Here is a 25,989-nt window from a genome sequence, read left to right on the forward strand (position 1 = left end):
AGTAAAAAATAGATAGGGGACAAGCGATAAAGTGAATAAAGAGCTTTACATAATAAAAAGGTCCATAAAGACAGATTAAAAGCCGCAAGAGAGGTTGTCAAGGGGACTTCTCGGGACGGGAGGAGAAAATTCCACAATTGTGGGGGTGCCAATAGAAAGGCCCTGCCCTGGAAACCCAAAAACAGGGTCTCTGATCCAGGGTCGTGAGGATGTAGGTGGTCCTTCAATTAGCCCAGCCCCAAACCATTTAGGGATTTAAAAGTTAAAACTACCACTTTAAACTGAAGCGAGAAATGAATGGGTAAATGACATAGCTGTTGAAAGGGAGTTATGATACATAACCCCTCACAGTCATTTGGGTCACTGAATTTTGCAAAAGGTGAAGTTTCCAGACTACCTTTAAAGACAGCCTTATGCAAAGATCCTTAGCCTAGCCTGGATATATTATAACCTATGTGCGCACAACTGATGCCGAATCCTCTTTCTCCAGACACGGTTGTGGTTGGTGAACAACCCTAAGGTAGTAAAGGCACTCATAGATAGCCATTGCAGGCACTTGAGCCATCACAGATAACAATGGGTCCAGGAGTACCCTCCCCACCGCAACCAAATATCTGATTCTTCAAGGCAAGTATCATCCCATCCAAAGCTGTCTGCAATCCTTCATCCAGATAAGTGGTCTTCCCAAAAACAGTTCTTCTGTTTTACATGGATTAATATTCAAGGGTTGTTGTTTTTCTGTCTCATGCATCTCAGAACTGCCTCCAGCCACCTGTTCAAGGTTTCCATTGCCTCCCTGGCATTAACAGATGCATACTAGTGACACTTTAGCCCATGGGTAGGCAAACTAAGGCCCAGGGGCCGGATCCGGCTCAATCGCCTTCCAAATCTGGCCCGCGGACAGTCCGGGAATTAGCGTGTTTTTACATGAGTAGAATGTGTCCTTTTATTTAAAATGCATCTCTGGGTTATTTGTGGGGCATAGGAATTTGTTCATTCCCCCCCCCCAAAAAAAATAGTCTGGCCCCCCACAAGGTCTGAGGGACAGTGGACCTGCTGAAAAGGTTTGCTGACCCCTGCGTAGCCCAAACCCTTGGGTGACCTCTCCAAGCAGTTTCACACAAATGTTAAAAAGCAGGGGAGACTGGCCAGAACTCCATTGCACTCCAAAAGCCAACAACCCTGAGATGGAACAGTACTACCCTACAGATATTTTTTTCTTACTATGCTGAAGGGTTATATCTTCTAAATTTTAGTGGTTTGGGATTTGTGTGCCATAAATGCTACACCCAAAATAAACAGGCTCTGATGAAAGCAAGCACCAACAAATGTAAAAACATACTGGCGTGTTTTCCCCCATTATCCCAGTGGGTGAATTTTATTTATTTTATTTTTTTAGTCAACCTGACAACAGCCATAAAACTGTCAGGTTCTAAGGCCACTTTCCCAAATGACATTTTTAATTGTTTCTCTTGGTGTTAATTTCACTCACTCTGCTGCAAAGCACTTGCTGCCCTGTGACTTCAATATTAGTTCTGGAGGTTTAAACACATGAGGCAAACAGCTGCTGTCTGCAGCTCAAACAATTTCTCTGGTAAAATTCTTTTCTTACAAATGGCCGTAACTCAAGCATTTATGGCAAAGTTCATAGTTCAGGGCAAAAAAATTCTACTCTCTGATCATCACTGCAGATTTCTTATGAGCCCTATGAATCTTTACTGTGTTCACTCTCTATGGTTCACACAAGGGCCACAATGTAGATTTCAATTATGTATATGTTATTTGGGGGGGGGGGGTTAGGCTTGTGCTTTATTTCAAAAGAGCGCAAATGCTCCATATATCAATGAGAGTTTGTCCTCTGATATTAGGGGCAAATGCCTCAAAAAATAAATAAATTGAAATGTATATGTACAAATGCACACCTATGAGTGTGAAGTAGGTAGGTAGGTAGTTGGACAGACAGATACACACCAGAATATGAGAGGAGGTGGGAAGTGGCAGTGAGTCCTGAGAGTCCTGCCCCCTGCCTTGCAGGCCTTTCCCCACCTGGCCTGAGAAGGCAGGGCCCAGACTGTCTCCAGTTACAGAAGCTGAGGCTCCTGAGGAGGCTAAAGACCATCTTGGCTGCCTCTCAGTGCAGACTCAGGTCATCGAGCCTCAGCTTCCACAGCTGCCACCTACCATGAACCACCACTGGCAAGATCGGCAGCAACAGCAGCAGATATGTTCTAGGCTAATAATAATATTTTATTCTCTAATTATGTGTTTTAAATGTGCATTTTGTATTGGACTTCCTTTAGTAATGCTTTATTTTGAAATGTGCCAGCCACACACACACACACACACACACACACACACACTTTGCCATATTAAATGTGCATTCTGTAGCTGACCACCTTTGTAATGTTTCATTTTGATATCTTTAAGATGATACAGTGGTACTTCCAGTTGTGAATGGGATCCGTTCTGGAGGTCTGGCCGTATCTTGAAGTTTTCGTAACTGGAGAGACTGCTTTTGTGCATGCGGTGGTAGACAGCTTCTGCGCATGCACGAGCGGCAAAACACTTCCGGGTTTGCAGCTTTTGCATCCCACAGTTCACGTTACCCGAGGGTAATGTAACCCAAGGTTCCACTGTACTTAAGTTTATTCTGGATTGTTTTATTTGATGCTATAATGTGCTGCAAGCCACTTTGAGGGGTTTTTTCTTAAAAATATAAAGCGGTATAGAACTGGAATGAATAATAATACATTTTGGAGAAACAAACTTGCATTCAGCAGTCTCTGTACTTTATAGAAATACAGTCTTGGAATATTTATTAAAAACTAAGATATATTCTTAACAAAATTTGAAAAGTGCTGTTTACATTAAAGTAGGAAAACTTTTTATTAAGAAACAAGTGGATTGGTGCAATCACTTAGACACAAACCCATGCCCAAGTCACATTTTTTGTGATGAAGACCAACTCCACAAGAGTGTTTTATCCTTCAAAAACAAAATAACATTGGGTATACAGAAGTGCGTTATTTTAGCAGGATTCAGTATATATGCTGATATTTTACAGGAGCAAATTAAGGCGCAATATTGTTGACCACATCATAACTTCCACTGAATGTTGGCACTGCCCTGTTCTAGTCACCCTGTTCTAGCCACGCGGAAGAGCCGAAACAGTGAGGAAGGTTGCTGGTTGCAGCACCATGGAGAGCAACTTCTTCGACATAGGTTGGAAGTGAACTCAGGCCTTTTGGGCCTCTTCCTCCAGTCCCTCTCTCAGGGCTCCTCCCTCTTATGAAGAATTAGTCCCTTCAAGGGCCAACCCTCAGGCCTGAAGATGAGGAACTTCATTGTGCTCCATGGCCTCCTGCCTATAGGCTCCGGGGCTGTCACAACTGGTTTAATGGGCTCCAGCCTGCCATGCCCAGGCTCCTTGGTCCCCTGGTCACCACATCAAATTCAGAGCCAGGACTATCTCAGTCACTGCTGGACCCTAGGGTCACTGCAGGTGATTATTATTGAAAAGTGAGCACATGTACTATTTGAGAAAAGGAGAAGAGCAAAACTGGATCTACAAGCAAAGGCACCTAGACTGCCTGGAGCAGAGGTTCCCTATTACGGTGGCGGAGGCAGGACAACTGGGCTCAATGCCATCCATCACAGGACAGTATTGAATCCTTCTGGTGTAGATACTGGCAAGAGGCAGGCTCAGCCAGGAGAACTGGGAGCAGGAGCACTTCCACCTGATCCAACCCCATCCAGGTGCTAAGGGTTTTTGGATTGCTCTGTTTGTCACAAATAAATGCACAGTAATGCACATACTGCATTTTAATTAAACTATACATGTATTTTATCTTGTCAAAAAGCAAGGGATAAATATTCTTCATCCTATGCAACTAAAAGTTTCAAGTGATACCATACTGATTAAGAACACACAACACAACCTTAAGCATGTTTACATGCTGAGTTCAGTGGCTCTGACTCCACAGTAACTGTGACGAGGATTGTAGCCTTAAATCAAATGCTTGTGGTTGCTTATGTCTGAAATGAAAAGACAGAGATGGCCATCCTTCTTTAGTTCTTAAGCTTATATTTACTTCATTATACTTTAATCCACTATCCTCTGATATGGAGATGGTTAGAAGAGTCACAAAAACAAAATATATCTTAAGACTATAAGGCTGATACATTCCACAAAAGTTTAAAATGGGAAATGTCCTATTTAAAAATATGGAGAACTTCTAAAAATGACAGCCATCTGATGTATGAAAATTATTCACAACCAAAAACAGACAGTCTGGAAATAACCAGGATGACTTCATTTAGACAGAATTGCCCAAATCTGTTTCTAATATACACAGTACACATAATAAATTTTTACAATATGACAAGGAAAACAAACTTAATAAAAGTTCCTGATCTTTTTTAACACAAGCATGCTATAGCCACGTTATGTTTATAATATTTTATCCATGATATCACGGCTAAGTAACAAAATCTAAGCAACACAAAATCAGTTACTAGGTATGACTTCACCACACAACTACCGTAACTACACTGGTTATGTACATAAAAATCACACTATCCATATGCCTATCTCTACAGCTGGAAGAAGGGCTGAAGGATTGCCTGGAATCCCACTTTTCACAAATGTTCCCCAGTAGGCCTGATGGGGGACTCCCATCTCTGATCTCATAGCCTGACACGATTAAAAACTCCAGTCTGGCTTTAGGTCTATTCTTGGGAAGTGGGGACAGGGGAAAAAAGCACCAGAGCAGCTTCTAGGCAGTTCTCATTACATAGATGGCTGCAATAACAGAATAGCTGGAATAAGCTGTAGTTCTGCCCGTCCCCACTTGCCAGCTGAATATAGTTGCTCTGCATCATCAAGAAGACAAAGGAAAGGATACATTACAGCGTGACATAGTGGTAACCCAAACCAGTACTAGCCCTGTGCAAATGCAGAACCTAGGAGCAACAGCTATTGCATCTTATCTCCAGACTTTCAGAAACGCCAGTGTATACTGTACAGTGTGGCTGTACACTGGTGGAAGGCCAGTGTGCAAATGCTCCATGCACAAACATGGTTGTGGATATATGCTAGCCAGTGTCCTGGAATATTTCTGTAGATTTTGTCAACCACTAATGGTGACCAGCTGTTAGTAAAGCAGTCTACACACTACACACACAGATGCAAATTCTGCCTTCTTATCAATCTACTGTCCTGCTTAAAAAGTGGCAATAAACTTCACAGGATCAGTTTGAATTTGTAAAAACAAAAAAAGGGAGAGAGAGATTTTATCCTATTTTAGTTCATCCACTGTTATTTGATAAATGCTTCTAAACCTTTTGGCAAACAGTATCGGCAGGAAAAGCAAAGATGTCTTATGATCACAGAAGGCAATTTTCTTCAAGGATTGAACTTTGCAAATATATCCCCATGGGTCCCATGGTTCTTCAATCTTGCCCCTTTACAGTCTCAGCTGGCATTCCTGCCTGGGCATCTTGCCAAGTGGACTGGACTGCCCCTTATTGTTGCTTCTGTTCTTAAGACACCTGCACCAACTGCTGTTATTCTTGGCTTCAGGAAATTTTCTGCCCACTGGACAAGCTCCAGTGCTGTGCAGTAATACGATGCAGATTGCAGCACTCTAGGATGCATGTGTCAAAACAGTGCCATGGTTTGTAGCAGATACTGGAAATGGGAGGTGGGAACCAGTAGTAGAAAAATGCTGCCTACTCAAATTGACAGAAAAGCGACCTCTGCACTATGTCAGAAATTCCTCTAGACTTACCAAATAACTGAGTGTGCTTTTATCATACACAGTGAGATTCATGTGGAAAATGGAAACACTACATCACTTGACCTCAGGTTGCTTCCCTTTTCAACCACAGATGAACACCATGAATAAAATTCTAAATCAACTTAAGATGTATTTTTAGCAGCCTCTCATTCTTTTCTTTAAAAAAGTGAGAGGTAGTTTTATGTTTAGATGAATAAATCAAGTAAGAATATCTATCTATCTATCTATCTATCTATCTATCTATCTATCTATCTATCTATCTGTCTGTAGTTGAAGTTTACCATTGCTACAGATGATCTTTTGGTCTCTCAAAGATTTTACTTATTGGCTACGTTTGGACAGCATACCAAACTATAGTTTAGCATGACAAGAAGAAGCAGCAGCAAACCTCTGGCTTTCAGCTCACCTACTTCCCCTCTCCCTCCATCCAACCACAATAAGTTTTCCCTTTTGTTTTTGCGAGTCCTGCTTTTGAACCAACAAACAGTTAATGTTAACAATGGTTTTTGCGAGTCCTGCTTTTGAACCAACAAACAGTTAATGTTAACAATGGTTTCTCGAAAGCGCACTGACTTGAAGATTCAATTCAATGCATGGCATCATCATATATTTGACTACTTGACATGATTTAGCTAAAATCAAATGGTTGTAAATCTCTAATGAGCTCTATAAAAAGGGGCATGGTAGTTGTATTTTTGCATTAATCAAGATCCCAGAGCTGTTTAGCGTATATTAATAATAAAAAAATGCAGTATACAATTCTAAACAATCAACTAAAAAAACTACTACTGCACCAACATGGAAATACAATTAACTGCCTCCAAAGACCTGAGTAAAAAGCTATGTCTTTACTTGATGCTGCAATGAAGGGGCCATCTGAACCTCCTAGGGGAGAGAGTTCCATGTTTGGGTGCTGCTACTGACAAGTCCCTGTACCTGCTGGCAGGACAGTTAAAGTATTTGCATGCTTGATCTCAGAGCCCAGGCTGGCTGATATAGAGACCGGCACTCCATCAATCAAGTTTCTTGGTCCCAAGTTTTTAAGGGATTTATACATTAACGTCAACACCTTGAAGCCCAGTAACAGAGAGGCAACCAGGGCTGATCCTTCAGAATCTGTGCTATCCGATTCTATACATATGCGCCAGCCAGAATTCGCATGGACGCATTCTACACTAGTAGCAGTTTCCAAACTATCTTCAAAGCTAGCCCCACATAAAGAACATTAATCTAAATGTGATCCTCAAGGCCATTTCCATGGTCAATTTGTAGGAAACTTGAGTGTACGCTCAAAGTGGAACTAAAATCAAACCTGGATCCCTCGCTACGACTTCAGGCCCCCGGGCTGTTGGCAGACCAACTCTGCACACATGACATGAAGGTTGGCAACATCAACCCTGTCGTGTGGGAACCCCTTGGAGATGACTGCAGTGAATGGAGACAGAGAGTCAGGTTGTGTATCCATAGTAGTAATCAGAGGAGGAATGATGGCTGGGAGGAGCACAGAGAGAAGAATCACCACGGTGCATCTGCAGCAACACAACTGGACACCTTCAATTGCCCCAGTTGCAAAAAAACCCAAAAACATATTGGTCTCTACATCCACAGCAGGCACTGTAATCTTCTAAAAGTCTGACTTTACCGCCAAAGACGCACCCCTCCATTGGCTCCGGAGACAGGTACATGCCTACCAATTACCCAGCTCTGAACTCTCTTATTCCCTTATTCCACAATTTCTCATCTCACTCTTTACCATTAAAAGCTATTATCAAAAAATTCGTAATGTTGGAATTCTTGATCATGGAATTGCACAAAGCAAGCAAACTAGTTGAGATTTTTAAAATTAATTTTTCACAGTGGATATTTTTTAATTCACAGCATATACAACTCCACCTACCTGCACAAGAAGAATACATGTGAAGCTAATGAGTTCTGAGCAAGTTCAAATACAGGAATCTTGAGAAGTATCTCAAAAGCAGGTGTTTTTCTTAAAGATCTCTAACTCCTCGTACGGGATCATGCCAATGGTAAGGATCACCCATAGTCCCAAAATTATCATCAGTCAATGCAAATAAATTCTGCAGAGTGTAGCAAATTTGTTTGCCAGCATTCATACGTTGAATCAGCAGTGCCCTGATCTCTGCACATTGAACACCATCTCCACATCAGGTATGACTGGTGCTTCCGAAGCATCAGTAACTTCAGTAATACGTTATCAAATGTAACTCGGTGTATTAAACTGTCTTCACCATGGCAAGCTACAATCTTGAGTCTTGACAGCTCTGATGTAATCATACATGTAAAGACCCCAGACTACACAATTGTTGAAATGCCTCATGCCTACAACCAATCTGTTGCTTTTACAAGTTTAATCTCAGTATTAAGGAGCTGATTGTGGAACCATGTCGATACAACATCTTCAACCCAGCTGTACATCATATAAACCACTATAGGTGGTGTCAAGCTCCCATGATTCCTAGTAATACTGCATACCTTTAACTCCATAATCTATAATACTACAAAATACAGCTCTCTCTTTTTCTCTCTCCAAAGCACAAGTGGACTATCAGCAAGGGTCCGACTGTGTTATTCCTAATTACCTTTTTTCACTCTTGATCCTGTGGCTCTCATAATTAGTTACCTGGGGCTGCAATCCAATTTGAAGTGATGACAAGAAAGTGATCCATGAAAAAGTAATAAGTTAAATCCAATTTCAGCCTTCCTCTAATTAAATGCACATGGAACTAATGACTCAAACCCTACCATTTCAGTGATAATGGTAATTAGCGAGGTGGGAGTCACTCTCTTTTTCAACACCGTAGGTGTAAACCACAAGGTAAAATGGCAGGAGCACTCTTAATTACATGTGTCATTTTGTCAGCAATTTACACATTTCTGACCAGTCAAGTATGTTTCATTTGTTTTCTTCCTCCATAATGTTTATAACGAATCCACAGATATGTTCCGGCACATTGTGTAGCCTTGCAACCTCTATAAACACAATCTGCCAGGAAATAAGTCACTTTGGAATGATGATAAAATAAACATTTTACCTGCATGAAAAACACCTGTTAAAAGAGGAGTAGGAATGTCACAGGAAGTCGGCAGGCAACCAATTTTTTTTTTAACTGCACAGCAATTTATTGCAACAATAACTTGATCAGATTTATGTTGGAACTAGGTCATCTGAAGGGATCTGGACCTCTCATAGTTTGGAGAAAAGCAGGTTTTTTTGTAGCTTGCCAAAAATATAATGATCCTAGACCAGTTTTATGCCGGACCCCAGGGCCTGACAGCCATATAGTATGCAAGTCGAAGTAATACCCACGCTCAGATGTGAGTACATCTCTGTGAGTCATGTATCTCTGTGAGTCACTGATCTGGGCAAACGTTTTGGGATCGGAAGCAAGCCCAGAACAGTGACTCATGCAGGAAATCAACAGGCAGCCTCCTCTAAGGGTGAATAGTGCTGATGAACTGTTGCTTCTGATGTGATCTGGTCCAATGCAATTAGGTGGCAAAATGTCCCCCCCCCCCCCGCATTTGTTTGTTAAGAGATATGCTCGGAACATGACTCACACAGAGACATAGTAGCAACCTCTCGTGTGCGGATCTCTTGGAGATCACAGAAGCCTTTAATTAGTTAATTATTTACTAACAGCACAAAGTTAGGAAATGACCACCCTAGAACAATGAGGACTGAAAAAAGAATCTGTACATTAAGCATTAACATGGTAGTTTGACCCTATGTGGGCAGGAATTTTACAGCCATTTTTCTCATGCTCTGGAATTCCGTTCCCTAGGATATCTGTCTGGCCTGATGATGATACATTAAGACACTTCTATTTTGATTAACTTACACAGTAGTGTTTTGTTTGTGATGATCTCTCTCTACTGTTTGGGGATGTTTGTGTAAGTTTCTCTGCTGTTGTTTTTAAAAAAATATGTTGTTATTGTATTTGCTTTGATGTTTATTGTTTATAAGCAGCTTTGGGTTTTACTTTTCAACAGAAAGAGGGGGATAAAATATGTGTTTGTTTTTTGAAGTCCAAATCAGTAAGTAATCTGTGTGCTGCTGACCCTGATTCAGAGCAAGTCTGGACTGTGTTGCCACACCGATGGATTGCTATGCCCAACTTGTTGGTCACGTGATTCCACTATAGCGACAGAAGCAGAAGTCTGGAGTTCATATGGCTCAAAAGGATGTAGCCGATTGATTAAAATAACAATAATAATCCTGGAATCTTAAGTGCAGGAACTTACACGGATGTAAGTTAAGCTGATGTAAGTTACCTCTGTTCCAAACTCCATTAGGTCTGTGCAAGACTGGTTGAGGGAAAACAAGACTTGAAAATAGAGTTTGGCTAACATCACCCTTTTTGCCAGCATATGTTCTGCTGGAATGCCAGCAGAACTCATAAGTCATCTGAAAGAGGTTTGGAATTGGTGTCCTACCCCTATCCCACCACACACCCTTCTTTTGGACTTACACCTGTTTAAGTTCTGCCAGCTGAGCCAAGTTGGGCAGACAACCCAAGACCCGCCTTATCTAAACTCGGTCATCTCAGTAGATCTTGTGCTTGGACCGCACTGAACGTTTTATGTTTATGTCACTGTTTTTCTGTTACTACTCTCTCAATTCATTTAACACTGAATAACAAATGGCATGTTAATATTACCAAATTGTACAAAGCAAGATACCCCGAGATGCTGCTTTAGACGTTTTGAAAAGTATTTTTGGCCCCAATGTCCAACTTTCTTTTGTGCACACAATATAACATTTTAAGGCAAATTTTAATGCTGCCAAAATACACATACTGTTTTATTTTCTTAAAGCAAAAGTGTGTCTCTTGATTTTCTTCCAATTTATAAATTCATGCCAACAACTAAAACACCCAAAGATCGCGGGGGGGGGGGGGGGGAGGTAGTCTCAAAAGTCAATGGTTAAAAGTACATATTGTAATCAAGGAAAGATCTATTCCTAGGCATACACATCCTGGCCAGGCGAAGATATAAATCTCCAGGGCTAACTCAGACCAGCAAAATAGTTATTTTATTTTATTTTACATTATGAAATAGAAGTACACCAGTGGCAAATATTTTCACAGAGAGCTTTAATCTCGATTCTCTACCCATTTTGTTTTTGTGGTTTTGATATTTTTATGGTCTTCTAATTTCTGGCTATTAAAATCAGATCATTGAAACTTTCTGAATTTCTTTTGTTTGTATTATTAGGCTGCAAAAGCAGAGACCTTTGCCAAATAAAAGAGAGAGTTGTATACTATCTATGCTTAAAAATGTGAGTCAGAGGATTTGTATTGGGAGGTTTATTTTTTTAAAAAACCTAGCAGAATCCCACATCTCAGACAAAATGCTTATATACAAAACATATGAAATGTGCTAGAACATGTCTCCAATAATAGCTGTCAAGGTCAACAGGTAACAAAAGAAATTCTACAGGACGACAGTCAACTGGATTGTATCCTTGAGTCAAAATCAATGGCCACAGATAGACCAGCACTATTATATGCAAAACGCTGAATCCTTCAGTGGTGAGTCGCTAGGAATGGAAGATATTAACAGATTTTCTCCCTTAGTTTTTACCTGTTCAGTTCGCCTCTCAACCACAAATTAAATAGTGTGAGACTGAATCTTCACTTAATAATATCCTTGCATGTGTATATACAACAGTCAGCGAGTCTATCAAACTGGCCCATTTCCTTGATTATCAGTTCACAAGTTTAGGGGGAAGCCGGCCTAACCAAATTGCACAGCAAAACATTCCAAATTAACATTCTACCCCACTCACATGTTTCAAGCAAACAGAAACAAAAGTGCACTGCAGAGTTTGGACTAGATGACCGGGGGGGGGGGGTGTCCTTCCAACTCTACAATTCTATGAGATAAATCTTTTGTGTTTGTTTGTCCATGTATTTCTTATTTTCATGTTTTTTTTAATGCACCAAAGCTAGGGAACACAGGCTTTCATATGTAAATTTTGGTTAAGTCCCTAATATAAATCTTAAAGCAAATCTTAAAGCACCCAGCAATAGGTACCTAACATAGCAAATAATGTGTCCAAATTAATTTTTGAAAAATACTGCCTGCAAAATTATTAATCACTGTTTTAAAAATCTAGTTAACACTGCCGAAAAAAGGACAAAGAACTTTGTTCATTTGTTAAGTGCCAGAAGAATTTAGCCCAAGAATAAATGAAATCATGACAAATTTAGACAGTTGACTGTTGATAGAGATGATACAAAACACAAGGATATTCAATATTTCATATTGTCAAGTAGCATGAGAAAGGGTCCATGTATATTTGTAAATGTTTCCTTAACAATTTCTCTTCCATGCTCAGACACTTTCAAAATACATATCTTTATTGTGCCATTGGGATCACAGTGTCTGTTATATTCAAGAGTAGGTTTAAGGATGCAAAAGCTCAAAGAGCAAGGGTGGAAAAAGAATGGGCAGTCATTTGAATCAGTGAGTGACAGGTTGGACCAGCTCTCTGTATACATTAATAAATTAGAATTTTAATTGTGTCTCTGACTGCAGAAGCAGCTCCAGTACTTTAATATGTACCAACAATTGGCTATGTTATGGAATCTGCAACGTGGCCCTCACTGTTGACCTCTGAAACACAATTCCCAGTCTGACTACGGAAACTGTTTGGTTTGATCCTTTCAACTTATTTGAATCCTGACAAATAAGCTCACAGCTGAAAGGTCAACACAGTCATATTTCATCCTCTGGAGCAATTCTTAAGACATCTGCACAACAAAGCACTTCTTCTAGTACCTGACACTGGGCCTCGCTAGCACAATATCTCATTAAAAATGTCCCCAGTAGAAGAGTCTATTAAAAGGCAAATGGATCAGCAATAGATTGACCAAAATAACTTCAAAATATTTTTGAAGTTCTAACAAAACAGCATGGATTCAGCGTTCTGTTCTTTCACAACAATGCTTTTAAATATGCATTTGCTCAGAGACAGAACACCCACTCCTCCTGAAAGAATATCAATTAATGATAAACAGAGAGTTGGGGTTCAGCCATGGAGTTGAACGTAACCGTGTGACCTCGGAGTTCTGACCATGCCTCTACATCCCAGCTGTCCTGTAATCGTGATCCATCAGCTTAATATGCCAAGCTTAGTGTCTCCATGCATAAAACCAGGTTAACAACATACTCTTGATATGTTTTAAGTATTGCTCCTTAAAAATAACTTTGGAGGAAAACCTTGGTTTGGATCTTAAAATAATCAGGCAGAAAGAATGTTTACTGTTCCCCCATCTCTCCTGCAGCTGCCTGTCCTACTCCCCACAAGCCTATCCAGGTGATCAGTGTGGGATGGGATCCTAAATAATGTGCAATGGGATGGATGAGGAGGCTGGATCGCCTCACACAGGCAAGTCTGGACCTGATTTTGGAAGATTCTCGGCAGCAGATTCCCTGTGCTTCATATGCTACGATGTGCAGGATGTCTCCCTGACTCCTCAGGGGCACAGATAGCTACCGGGGAGTGAAGGGGAAGGTAAACTTCCTTCTGTGGCCTTCCTCCCATTCATATATTTTAGGAATGAAGCCAAGGATTCCATTTTTTCCTTTAGAAAAAAATATCACCGAGATTATCTACAGATACTTCTTGAAATGGATAAAGTCCTGGATATAATTAAACGAAACTACCGGAATTTGTATCTGAACTGGATGTGCTTCCCTTAGAAAGACAAATGGCAAATGTCAATATAAACAATAAACCATCAGTGGTATGTGAATAAACTAAGCTAACCTTAGCAAATCCCTAATACTTTTACGATTTAATCACCATTCCTCCAAACTGTATGCCAAATCAGTAGTTGACACACCTCTATTTTCTTGATACAACATGATGAAAACCTACTTGATATGCAGCAACACAGAGTAAAAGAATGGACAGATTTCCTTGCAAATATTACTCAGCATATATTGAGGCTCTAATAGCACATAAGGTAAAGGTAAAGGTACCCCTGCCCGTACAGGCCAGTCGTGTCTGACTCTAGGGTTGTGCACTCATCTCACTTAAGAGGCCAGGAGCCAGCGCTGTCCGCAGACACTTCCGGGTCACATGGCCAGCGTGACGAAGCTGCTCTGGCAAACCGGCACCAGAGCAGCACACGGAAACGCCGTTTACCTTCCCGCTATAAAGCGGTACCTATTTATCTACTTGCACTTAAGGGTGCTTTCGAACTGCTAGGTGGGCAGGAGCTGGGACTCCGCCGCGGGGATTCGAACCGCCGACCATGCGATCGGCAAATCCTAGGCGCTGAGGTTTTACCCACAGCGCCACCCGCGTCCCTGGGCTTCTAAATATGGTAAACAACGGTTCTGGGAAACTTCCAAACACAAAACGTATCAACAACACAAGATTTGCTTCACTAACTTTGAATTAGAGTTAGCACATGGACTTTATTTCAAAGGATTATTTATTCTTCTAGAAATCTTTTACATAAGAGCACAGTGACTCTTCATTTGTTTTAGAGTATCAAAGATCCAAGGTAGATTGGTGGATACTTCCCATTCCAGAAATCGCTCTTCTTCAATGGGGACCTCCAACATAGGAAGTTGAGAACTGAACTTGGGACTTTCTGTCACTGATCTACAGCCCTTCTCCACATATCCTTTCAAGACCTTTGTTTAACAGTTTAACTGGTAAAATAAAGTCTCAAGAGCACTTACTATTGATACATTTACACCAAGACTACCACACCACTAAGCATGACTGAGACAATGGTGACATCAACAGAATATTTTTTTAAAAATCTGCTACTACAAGTTTCCATGCCAATTGATCCTATTAAAACACATCAAGGAATAAGTACATTGTTGTTGTTATAATGTCTTACCTGAAGGGATGGTTGTTTCTCATTCCTCTTGGGAGACTTCAGCCCACTAATTTGTTGTTGTTGTTGCTGCTGCTGCTGCTGCTGCTGTTGTTGTTGTTGCTGCTGCTGCTGCTGTAACAAAAGCTGTCTTGCTACCTGAAGAGCCTGAAGGAAAATAATGATAGAAATAAGTTTCACCAAGCATAAATTATTGGTTTATCGTATGTATACATGGCATACTCACCAAAGAAACCACCAGAATTTGATTGTCATTGGACTACAGCAATGACACAATAATATCCACACTAACAAACCCTAGAAAACCAAAGCCCAAATGTTCATATGGTACTGGTAGTGCCTCATTCATCACAAAAATGAACTGACTCTAGTTTATGGCTTGTGCTAATAAACTGTTTTCAATCATATATCTATAATTCAACACTCTGACCCTATCCTGGGGTGGGGTGGGGAGGTGGACTGCAACTTTCACATTAAAGAGTGTCAGTTTTTCAGACTGTGTAGATGTCCAAACTTTTTTTCAAAGAGGGCCAGATTTGATGAAGTGAAGGACCGTGAGGGCTGACCAAAGGGCCAACCAAGTTGTTAACCTTTTCTTAGGATTGAAGTTGTTGAGGTATTTTTAGGATTTTACCCCAGGAAATAAACTGCCACAAGGGCCAGATTAAACCAACCGGCGGGACAGATTAGGCCCCCAAAACGGACTTTGGACATGCCTGGTATATTGCAATCTGATGTAAGAAATCACTGTTTCTGTAGCAGGTGTAGAAATATGAAAATGGTAGTTACTTAGAACAGCCCTGGCTATTTTACATTCTATTGAGTTGGTAGTGGTCTCAGCCTCCTCTCAAAGCTTTCTCAAAGCACATAAGTACACATTCCTCTAGTGCAGGGTTGGCTTACCACTGTTGGTAAGCCAGACCTGTTGTTGTTGTTGTTATGACTCCAACCTCGATTAGCCCCACACACTATGGAAAGGGATTATGGGGAGTCCAACAACATCTAGAGGGCCACAGATTAGCCAGTCACACCCTAGAGCAGCGGTCCTCAACCTGTGGGTCCCCAGATGTTATTGGACTACAACTCCCATCATCCCTGAGCTCTGGCCTTGCTAGCTAGGGGTGATGGGAGTTGTAGTTCAACAACATCTGGGGACCCACAGGTTGAGAAAGGCTGCCCTAGAGAAAAAGATAGATTGTGAAATAGGGTTGGTTTGTTTTCTACTGTTCCCTAGTGAAAACACATAATGCAGAAGAGGGGTTGTGTTATTTCCTTCTTTGTACATTCCCTCCTGGGATTTTACTGAGGGAGGCATCAAGAGCAGACTGACTCACGTTCTCCCATCTTCCCTCTCTTCATTATGAGGTAAGATAAACATTCTGAACAAGGAAATCCTACGGTTATCTGAGCACAGGATCTTCCATGCCCTGAAAGATCAAACCCTCTTCAATGCTTTACAATGAAGGTGGATAATAAATTCTCAGCTTTTCTCCGTGGCTTATGCCGATGATATTTATAGAGTGATTGGTCCTATTTTGTATTACCTCTTATGCATTACATATTTAAGCAGACTGCTGAAAACTGGTCCTGCCATTTCAGAGGTAAGGCCCTGCCCCAGACTGCTGTAGAAACATTAGATGCTAAGATGACAAGTAGGGTCCTTCCTAGTTCAAACCAAAAGCGGATTTGGTGAGTGTATTATTCTGCTTCAGAAAAACATACCTGGGAAATTCATAAACATGGTTCAATATGGAGACAGTGATATCCTGATGTCTGTCCTTAGCATTTAAATATCAGAGGTATGACATCTCTTAATGTCTTTTTGAGGGTATTCTGGCTCATATAGATTGATAGTCTTCTCCTCATTTTGAAATATCTAAGCATTTGCTCATCTCCACATTTTGCAACTAGCCATGCCATAAAAGTTAATTGTGCAGCCTGTGAAAAATAATTGCTTCCTGCCAAAACAAAGCAGCCCTTTCAGAAACTAATAGAGAAGATGCAAATCCCCTGCAAGTCCGCACAGTGATGAAAACAGACTCCACCCTTCAGACAGGTTGACCACACCTGGCAGTGTGGGCTCAGCAGGAAGCAGCATCCTGAATACATGGCAACTCAGGGCCTGTTTCCTAATACCTGATGAGAAGTTAGCAAAGCACATAAACAGCAGCAAAGGCTGGATTTATGAAAGATCAGTAATGACTGGTTATATATATATATAGCTCAAAGAGGGAAAGTCAGTGGTGACAGTGCTAGAATTGGAAATACGTTTGGAATTGTTGAAGAGGAAGCCAGGTGACATAAATAGGAGGCTGGGGAAAAGATCACAAAGAGATGCAAGAAGTGTTTCCCTACCCAGCTCACTCTCAGAAGCCTGAAGCACTCACCAACATTTCAGATGCAAAGAAGAAAGCCTGCCTGTAGGAGCCAGAAGGAAATTAATGTCTGCAGGAGGACAGCTGGAAGCTTAGATGCCTCAAGGAGTTGCCTCTTGCTTGCTGCCTCATTGGAGGATTCACCATTGCTGGACTCAAGGGTTTCCTTGTCTCCTTGGAGACGTTCAGTACATGCGTAGGTGTTAACAGTGGGAACAGTGAAGACTTCATTAATGTAAAACAAGAAAGAAATAGTCCCTGTGCAAGATGCCTACACGGAAGGAGGAGAGTGAGGCATCCACACTTCCTTCTGCATATGTTCACCGAAATGTTTAGCAAACGCAGATTTCACTGCATTCTTGAATTAATTGAAGGGCATCTTTAGTTCTGCAAGTCAGGAAGCATGAACCCTCAGAAAGCTAGAAAGATATGGTGACAAGGTAGGGGAATCTTATAAAGCAAGTCACAGTTGCAGCTGATGGTACTTAGCAGAGGCCCAGAATACTACGCATCCATTTCTACTCTTGAGGCCCCATCTGGAGGGACCCCTTGGAAATCTAAATATGGAAGTTTTCCAACATGGGAAAAACATTCAGCTGACATACAAGTTCTGATACCTGGAAATATAAGTGATTCAGCAGTAAGACTTCAATGGATGGAAGTCTAATAATATATAGTTGGTACATTTACTTGTTGGAATGCTAAACTGAAGATAGATAGATATTTCTGGTTCGCATTTGGGAAGTATAGAACACTATCCTTGGTACTCATGCTCTCCTCCATATGGCAGAAAGGGAAGCTTTGAGTTTCCTAGATGATAGTTTACTAAAGGAGAAAGACTTTTGAGCAATACAGTTATCAATGTGAAGCTGGCTCCATTTGGTACCTTAATCAACTAGGGCTGCACTCTTAACTGTACGTACCCGGGAGTAAGTGCCACTAAGAAACTTAGCGCTTCATTGATTTCCTCAAAATGTGATATTGCTTTCTATCTGTTCTGGCAAAAGAACCCCACATGTTGGTTAAAACCAGTTTGGTTTTTTTAATGTCCCCAGAAGAGTTAGCCTTGCAAGAAATGCCTCATTTCTCAACTGAGAGTGACTGTGAAGTTAAGACTCTGAGGCGGCGAACCCTTAAGGCCATCTTTCTTGTATTCATGGGGTCTTCTCACATGAGTATCTGTCAGGATCCCTGTGAGTATATACCTCCCAGAAGGTTACCACAAGAGATCTTTTTCTGCATTGGGAAAGGGTGTTTGTAAGCAAATGAGAAGGAAACAGCTTCAAGATATAATGCATAGCCCAAATTAGGAAAGAATCACACAAAGAAACTTGAGCTAAAGGAAAAAGGAAATCCAAGAAATATTAAAGAAGTGGGGAGGGAGTCCAGTTTTGCTTCATTTCTAAAATGTGAGTTGCTGGGGTTAAACTTGCCTTTAACTTGCTTGGAAGACCTCATGGCCACTCTAGTTGTGGGCTAGTTGCGGCTACATTTTGTCAACAGAAAGGTACTTTGCACATGCTTCAAGGCCACACTTAGTTTTTAATTCATAAGATCTAGCTAGGATCAAGAGTCAGTGAACATAGGTTCAAATTAAGCCCCAGGGGACCCTCCGAAATCAGGCAGAAAGAACAATTGAAGTTGGCAGCAACTTAGTGGAACAGAGAGAGAAAAAAACACATTAACTTTTCCCTCATATTGAATTTCGAGTTATAGAAACGTTGGGGAGAAAGTCCTACTAGTAAGAATCAGCACAATAAAGTCCTTACTGTCAAGCCATGCAGTCTGTTCAGTGGTTCAGAGTAGCCCTCACTAGTCCTCTAATTTCATCTGAGACTTTCCCCCTTCACTCCTAACCTGAGATCAAACCTGCTTGCCCTGCAATTCTAAAGGCTAATCAACAGTCATCACTCCTCTGGAGCCAGAGAAGAAAAGAGAGGATCACTGAAAAGAAAGCAAGATGGCTAGCATAGTAGGAGAAGTGCTTGCCTTTCTTTCTTTCTCACCTCCTCTAAGCCATTTCAAGACTATTTGGAGTGCCTTTGTGAAATTAGCTTGCTGATCTCCATTCAACGTCGATGGATACCAGCCCTTATAATACTGGCACTTGTAGTCTAATCCAGTCTGACAAATGCTGCTTGAGAGAGAAGCACAGAACTAAGCAAGCCCTATATCTTTGTTAGTATGTAGACACAGCAGTTGGTTTGCTACAGGGATGCCAGTAGGATTTTCTAGGCATAGCACACTGCAGGGGTATTGGGCACAACATTTGCAGGTGTTTTATTTTTATGTATAGGTGCCATTCTTTGGGGGGGTGTATTGTGATTTAAATAGAAATATAATACTTTATACCATAGTGGGGAAGACTGTGAACAGGTCAGATGACTTCTTACTCCTGTTTGGATCTCTTTGCTTTGGCAAGCATAAAGCAGGGATGGGAAACTGGTTTTATATATATAATGATGTCTGGCAGGCAGAATGTTAACTGATGAAGCTTTTTGCATAATTGTATTTCCGCACTAGAAAATGCTTAACCTGATGGATTTCTGCCTGCCACGTGGATTTTAAAAGCCAACCATAATGCCAACCATAAACCATTGCAAGTTGTAAAAATGTTATGGTACTGAAGGTCTTTTATCAATGTGTCTTAAGATGCCAAAACTACATTTAGCTTGAACTGAGTGGTGTGTGTGTGTATAAAGACATTTATAGCAACCAAGGTTCAAATCCAATGCTTGGATAAATTCAAGATTAAAGTGTTAAAAGGCAGTTTGTTCTAAGAGTATTTAACAAAATTTATGCACAGCTTGGTTACAATACAACCTCAAAGCAATTTAATATAACAAATATATAATAACTATTAAACACCAGGCTTTCTGTCAGATAAGAGCTTGCTCCCCTGTAGTACTGGCAGTATCCCTCATAACACTAGAGCTAAAGGACATTAAGTTGAACGCTAGAAGATTCAGGACAGACAGAAAGGAATTTCTTCACATAACTCCAGAGTTAAACAACGTAATTTCCCACCACAAGATGTAGTGATGTCTACCAACTAGGATGACGCTGAAAGAGGATTGATTATGCAACTGCATTGAGGGTAAGGATATTAGTGGTCACTAGACTCCCTGGAAAAGTTCCTGATGTTGGGAGAGATTGCGGGCACAAGGAGAAGGGGATGACAGAGGATGAGATGGTTGGACAGTGTTCTTGAAGCTACTAACATGAGTTTGACCAAACTACAGGAGGCAATGGAAGACAGGAGTGCCTGGCGTGCTCTGGTCCATGGGGTCACGAAGAGTCGGACACGATTAAACAACAAAGGCAACATTACTATATTCTGCCTCCACCACCAGGATGTATTTTCTGAATACCAGTTGTTGGGAAACACAAGTGTTATTACACTTCGGGTCCTGCTTGTGGGCTTCCGATAAGTATCTGGTTGGCCACCGTATGCATGCTGGATTAGACGCCTGATCCAAAAGAGCTCTTAAATCTTTATCTTAATGTTTAGCATGAAACTAATCCCAGGTTTGAAAGAACATGAACTCCTGTCTTTGCTACCACCTTATGCATTTGGGTGGACATGCTATTGCCCAGTCACACAGTAGCTATGTTATTAACTGTACACGTTATGAGCTAGTATTATACAACCCCCTTCAATATGCATACAGTAACTTCTAATAACTTTCAATGCAGCAAACAGGATGGCACGTTCATAAAGTATTGAGCACACAAACCAGCAAATTTAAGTAAGCACACGTGCCAGGATTACAGTATACTAAAATCTGTAATGTAATAAATGACCTTCCTATACACAGGATCTCAGCTTTCCTACCTTATTATAGGTATTCTCTTTACCTAATATGTATTCCCATCAATATGTCCTTCAAACACACAAAAAGAGAAGGACTATAGCTCAATGGTAGAACACTTCCTTCCACACAGAAGGTTCTATTCCTGGTGGCTTCGGGTAGGGCTGAGAAAGGTTCCTCTTTGGAACACCTAAAGAGCTACTGTTAGTCAGAGTAGACAACATTGAGCCAGATGGACCAAAAGTCTGACTCAGTAGAAGGTAGCTTCCTATGTTCTCCATAATCAGTGCTCTATAATAAACGCACGGAAGTGTGACGGGAATAGGGTGCAACTAGTGTGAGGGCAACTCTTTCCTAGTCTGTTAGCTCCATTTAGCAACTGTCATAAAGCAGTAGAAGAAGAAAGCTTCTGGAGAGAAGCTGAGAAGCTGGGCTGTGGATGGGACTAAGGGGAGAGGTGGGGAGGAAGATATGATACAGGTTTATAAAAAGGGGACACAGCAGTGTTTTCTCATCCAAAATTAGAGCTTGGGATCATCTGATAAAACTAATAAGCATTAGATTCAGAGCAGAAATATACCACCACAACAGATAGTGATGGCTCCTAGATGGCTTTAGAATCTCTATGGACCTTCAGTATGCTCTGGCTGTGCTCTTCATGTGTTCCTGATATGTCACTGAGAAAACAGTACTGCGACACAATGACAGGGAAGACGTTGGGTGACACATAGAGACTAGGCAGACTAGAGCCTACACTAAATATGTAGTGATGCGCCTTGAAACACTAGAGAAGGTTCCTCATGAAAGCCAACACAAGTGCTTTCAGAATGATGAGGCTTCCCTGAAACAACCAGCTCTTTTCTCCCATCTCAGCGCAGATCCTCCAACGTTTGCTTAGAGACTTCTGGTCTACAAGTCCCACCTCAAGTCTACTTACCCAGGCATATGACGGCTGAAAAACACTGTTCCTGGCAACCTAGGGATCACTGGTTGAGAAGAACTTACTTCTTTTTTGTTTGTTTTGAAATGTTTTAAACCTGCCACCCTGGGCTCCTTCAGGAGGAAGGGCAGAATATAAATCAAATGAGAAGTCATACTGTTCCCACATAAGAAATAAGTTCCTCATGCATATTTTTATTGGTGATATATTGACACACTGGGCATAAAGACTGCTAAGCTGATAATATATTCATACAGGTGCATATACCCCTTGAGTATAGCTATGCAGCTCTTGTCCCCTCATCTCAGAAACAGTATTATAGAAATAAGAGAAACTGCAAAAAAGACCACAGATATATTAGGAATAGAAAGCAGAAATCATACAAAGAAAGGTTAGGGACACACACACACACACACACACACACGAGATTTTGCTAGTATTTAACCTGAATGTGCTATGGTCCATGGGGTCACAAAGAGTCAGACATGACTAAACGACTAAACAACAACAACAATCTGAATGTGTACATGGAGGGAGCTCACTGTCATTTCTGCATTCATGTAGGTGGCTTTTACAGCACTAAATGGTTAAAAAGAAAAGCTGGTTTACATGTATGAACTGGTCTACACTGTCTGAAATCTTAAACTGCCAGAGGCTGGTAGATGGATGGGAAGGAAAGTACCATGTGCTATTAAAACCTCTTGAAGCATTTGTGCATAGCTATAAATGGATTAATAGACTGGCTTAGAGCACCTTTTGAGCTTCCTAAATTGTCCCAAGCATGCAAGACACTGAAACAGCAGAACTTTCCCTTTCCTTGTCCTGCTCCATGTTTTATTTTGTTTTTTTGTGTGAACCCAATCCAGATCCCCGGAAGAGAGCATGACCTTTAACCTAGATAACGGAACAAAACTACAGCAGCCAGTCACTTAATATTATAGACAAGGTGATCTAATACATCCATTGAAACTGACGGGCAATTCCAGGAGACCAGGAGAGATTTTGAAAGCAAGTCCATCTATTAAATTTGTACCTGCCCACCCAATGTGAAATTCCTTTCATGTGCCTGTCAGTTCTTTGTAATTCAGTGAAATCAACCAAAATATACAACAGGACTTGGTTATATATATATAATGTTTTCTTTCTTGAAAGTAATTTAGTTCACAGGGTTTTTTTTCCCTCACAGAAAAAAACTACTTAACATTCTCCTGAGCTATCATTAAGGAACGGTGCACTGTACACAATGAGATTCACAAGAACAGTGTTAAAAAAGAAAGGGGCGCCTGTAATAGATTTAACATGGGCGCAAACTCCACACGCTCACTGCAAACACTTAGCAGCCAATAGGGGTGATAGAATAACTGCGCTGTCAATATTTTGCTCCAAAGTCAGCATCCATCCCTCCACAAGATTGCAAGTACTTCTCATTTAGGCAAGCACCTAGCTGATGTGTTAAAAGGAAAAGCAAACGACATTTTCCATGGAGGTGGAGAAGTAAGCATAATTATGATAAATCCAATCTAAGTCCCATGCGACTGGCACTCCACTGATAGGATATACAAAGCAACAGATTAATTTTCGGCTGGGAACTGTTTGAGTTTTCAGAAAGTTGAAGGCACAGAACACACAAAACTGTTGACTCACTTTAAGCTTCCTCCTCTCTCCCCCTCCCTTTAAAATGATACACAATTTCCCCTTATTAAAAATGGGAGAAAAACAATGCTCTTATTATTTTCCATGTATCTTTTATTAAGCCACAAAGAAAACAAGAGTTTGGCCACATGTTTGTTTGCTTGAGCTACTCCCTTTCCCTTCTGATAAATAATCAAGCCGGCCATCCAGAAAAAACAAAACCAGTGAGCTGGGAAATCTGATGGTCATCCAATAGACTGAGATACCAAGAAAGGCAGCAGACCACTTTCCCACAGTGGGTTTTGCTGGCCTGCACCTACACTGACATCTGAGTAAATAACTTTAGTCACTCTTTCCATCTTCCCTATGCAGTTAATCTTGCTGTTAAACAAATTGTCCCCGAGGCAGCTGCAAAATATTGTTGTTTTCCCCACTGCATACTTTGGAATATTGCAAAAAAAAAAGGGGGGGGAAGAGTTTTTCCACAAGCATGCATATTCTTAAAACGTTTGTGGCACATGCAGTTGGTCAAAATATATGTTTCTGTTCTTAAAAGTCTCAACATGGAACAGACCTCATAGAGGTTTTTGTTTTTTCCCCCAAGAGCCTCTCTGAGGATGCTTATTCAGACTATGCATTCTTCATGCCCTCTTGTGCTTCGTGGATATGACAACGACTGCTTCAAATGATTGGACAAAAAGTTAGATATCTGTGTTGGTGGACTTTCCTGGACACAGTACAAATTCCAAACAAACAACCCCCCCCCCCAAACCTACACAATTTATTAAGCCACGTGAACATGTGTTACAGCAAAAGCTACAGATATTAAGCAGCATTACCTCTGGATTGAGCCAGGTGTCATAAATATTACAGACCCTGAAAATCTGAAGAAAAATCTCTGGCGTTGAAGTTAACACCTATTTTTAAACACGAGTCTGCTCTCTTTTTCTTCCCTCAAATCTTCCTGTAGCACTAGAAGTCTAGACAGCAGTCATACCACAGAGATAACACCCATGCTCATCTCAGCAGCCTGATTTTTCTTTATCGTTTGATTTGTTCAAATATTAACAAACGGAAAGACAACCACAAGGGAACGGCATTTCTAAAGATGCAGACCCTCCTCAAACTCCCTCCTGCCCCTCCCTTTCCTTGCTGCCATTCCTTCTAAACTTAAGCCAGTAACAGGACAACACACAGACAAAACACATCACAAACTTACACACGCTCTAAGCGAAAGCCGTCCCTCCTCAAACAACAGTCAACACAGGACTTCTTGAGAAATACATTTGAAAAACAGAGCACCCCAAAGGAGGAGGGGGGGCGAGTTAGCAGAAGGCAGCTCCCATTTCGTCTTGTTTTCCTGCCCAACAAGGCAGTAAACAACGTGAATCATCTTATTTTGCTCTCAAGCCTCAGCAATTAAATTTTCCTAGAGCAAAAGAATGCCTCTGCAAGCGAGATAGCAAGTTAAAAGTTCATCATAGCTACATGTTGTACACCCCCCCCCCCCGAGCATTTAAACAGAGAATATGGAGAGTTTAACAGAGCACTCTTACTGTCTGTCTCTAGTTTGCCGTCTCCTTGCTGAAGATGTATTCTGGCTGTTTCTCTGAAGCAGGGGGTTGAAGAATGGTAAAAAGATGTTTGAATAAACAGGAAGTGCTGTGCAGCTGAAGCACACACTGAAGGGAAAACACACTGGAGCACTGCCCTTTGTAGGCAACAACGGGAGGCTTGCCTCCACAGTAGCAACGTCTGCTTTTATGAAATGACAAAGAAACCACAAGAATTTAAGCAATTCCTCCCCCCCCCCCCATCTGCAAAGCTGATAGATCAGCTGGAGCTTGCAGGTAATTTCAAAGTTGCGTTTAACACTCCAAAAAAATTATATTAATTCTACCCTATTAAAGCAGCTGGCTGACGTACAGAAATCATATATACATATACATATATATGTGTGTAAAACTCAACGAAACAGCAGCAAATGCATCTTAGCTATGCAGCTAGGCAAATTCTTTATTTGTACATAGTTTTGGAAAGCTTGTTTTTCACACTCTTTGTGGTACCCACGCGCTTATGTCAATAAATGTCTGTTAAGGTTGGCCAGACTTCACAGCAATTATTCAAATTCCTTCATAACACGCCCCCCCCCGGCCCATTTAAAATAAATTAGACTTTTGAATCTAAGATCTCAGGAGTGTGCATTCAATATGTTCCAGCAGATGCATTCTCTTTCTTGGTTTCCTTTCAATCACTAAAACAAAGTACCTATTTAAGCCCAGATAACTAAGTAAGCTCCCTTCCCTTCAACACCACCAGCCCTCTTCCCCCACCCTCAGCCTTAATTATCAAAAGTCATGTCTTTTGACATAAGGGGGGGGGGGGGCGCAGAGATCCTGTCAATGAAAGTATACTGGGTTTGGTATTTTGAAGGCAGTTGGGAAAGAGACCAACAGCAGAACAACCCTATTCAGCAAGTCATTTTTCAAAAGGGTAAAAAAAAAAGACAGGGAGGGAAAGAACAGGACCCCCCCCCCATTTTTAAGA

General features: G+C 41.1%; 1 protein-coding gene across 44 annotated transcripts in view; it reads right to left on the minus strand.

Moving 5' to 3' along the window:
• FOXP1 (forkhead box P1) overlaps positions 1–25,989 on the minus strand; it is a 521,641-nt gene that overhangs the window by 152,153 nt on the left and 343,499 nt on the right. For 32 of the 44 annotated variants that reach the window (XR_014507549.1, XR_014507550.1, XR_014507551.1 and 29 more), the window contains one exon: positions 14,687–14,830. Coding sequence is in view for 29 of the 44 variants with exons in the window: in XM_083425259.1 (XP_083281385.1) it covers positions 14,687–14,830 (144 nt within the window). In the remaining 15 variants the exon portion in view is untranslated. Of the gene's footprint in view, positions 1–14,686; positions 14,831–24,661; positions 24,757–24,998; positions 25,185–25,989 lie in introns of those variants that run through there. The other 12 variants (XM_083425283.1, XM_083425268.1, XM_083425279.1 and 9 more) reach the window with 6 other exon arrangements.

Source organism: Podarcis tiliguerta, assembly GCF_965153285.1.
Source record: "Podarcis tiliguerta genome assembly, chromosome: 2".
In the NCBI taxonomy this organism is placed as follows: domain Eukaryota; kingdom Metazoa; phylum Chordata; class Lepidosauria; order Squamata; family Lacertidae; genus Podarcis; species Podarcis tiliguerta.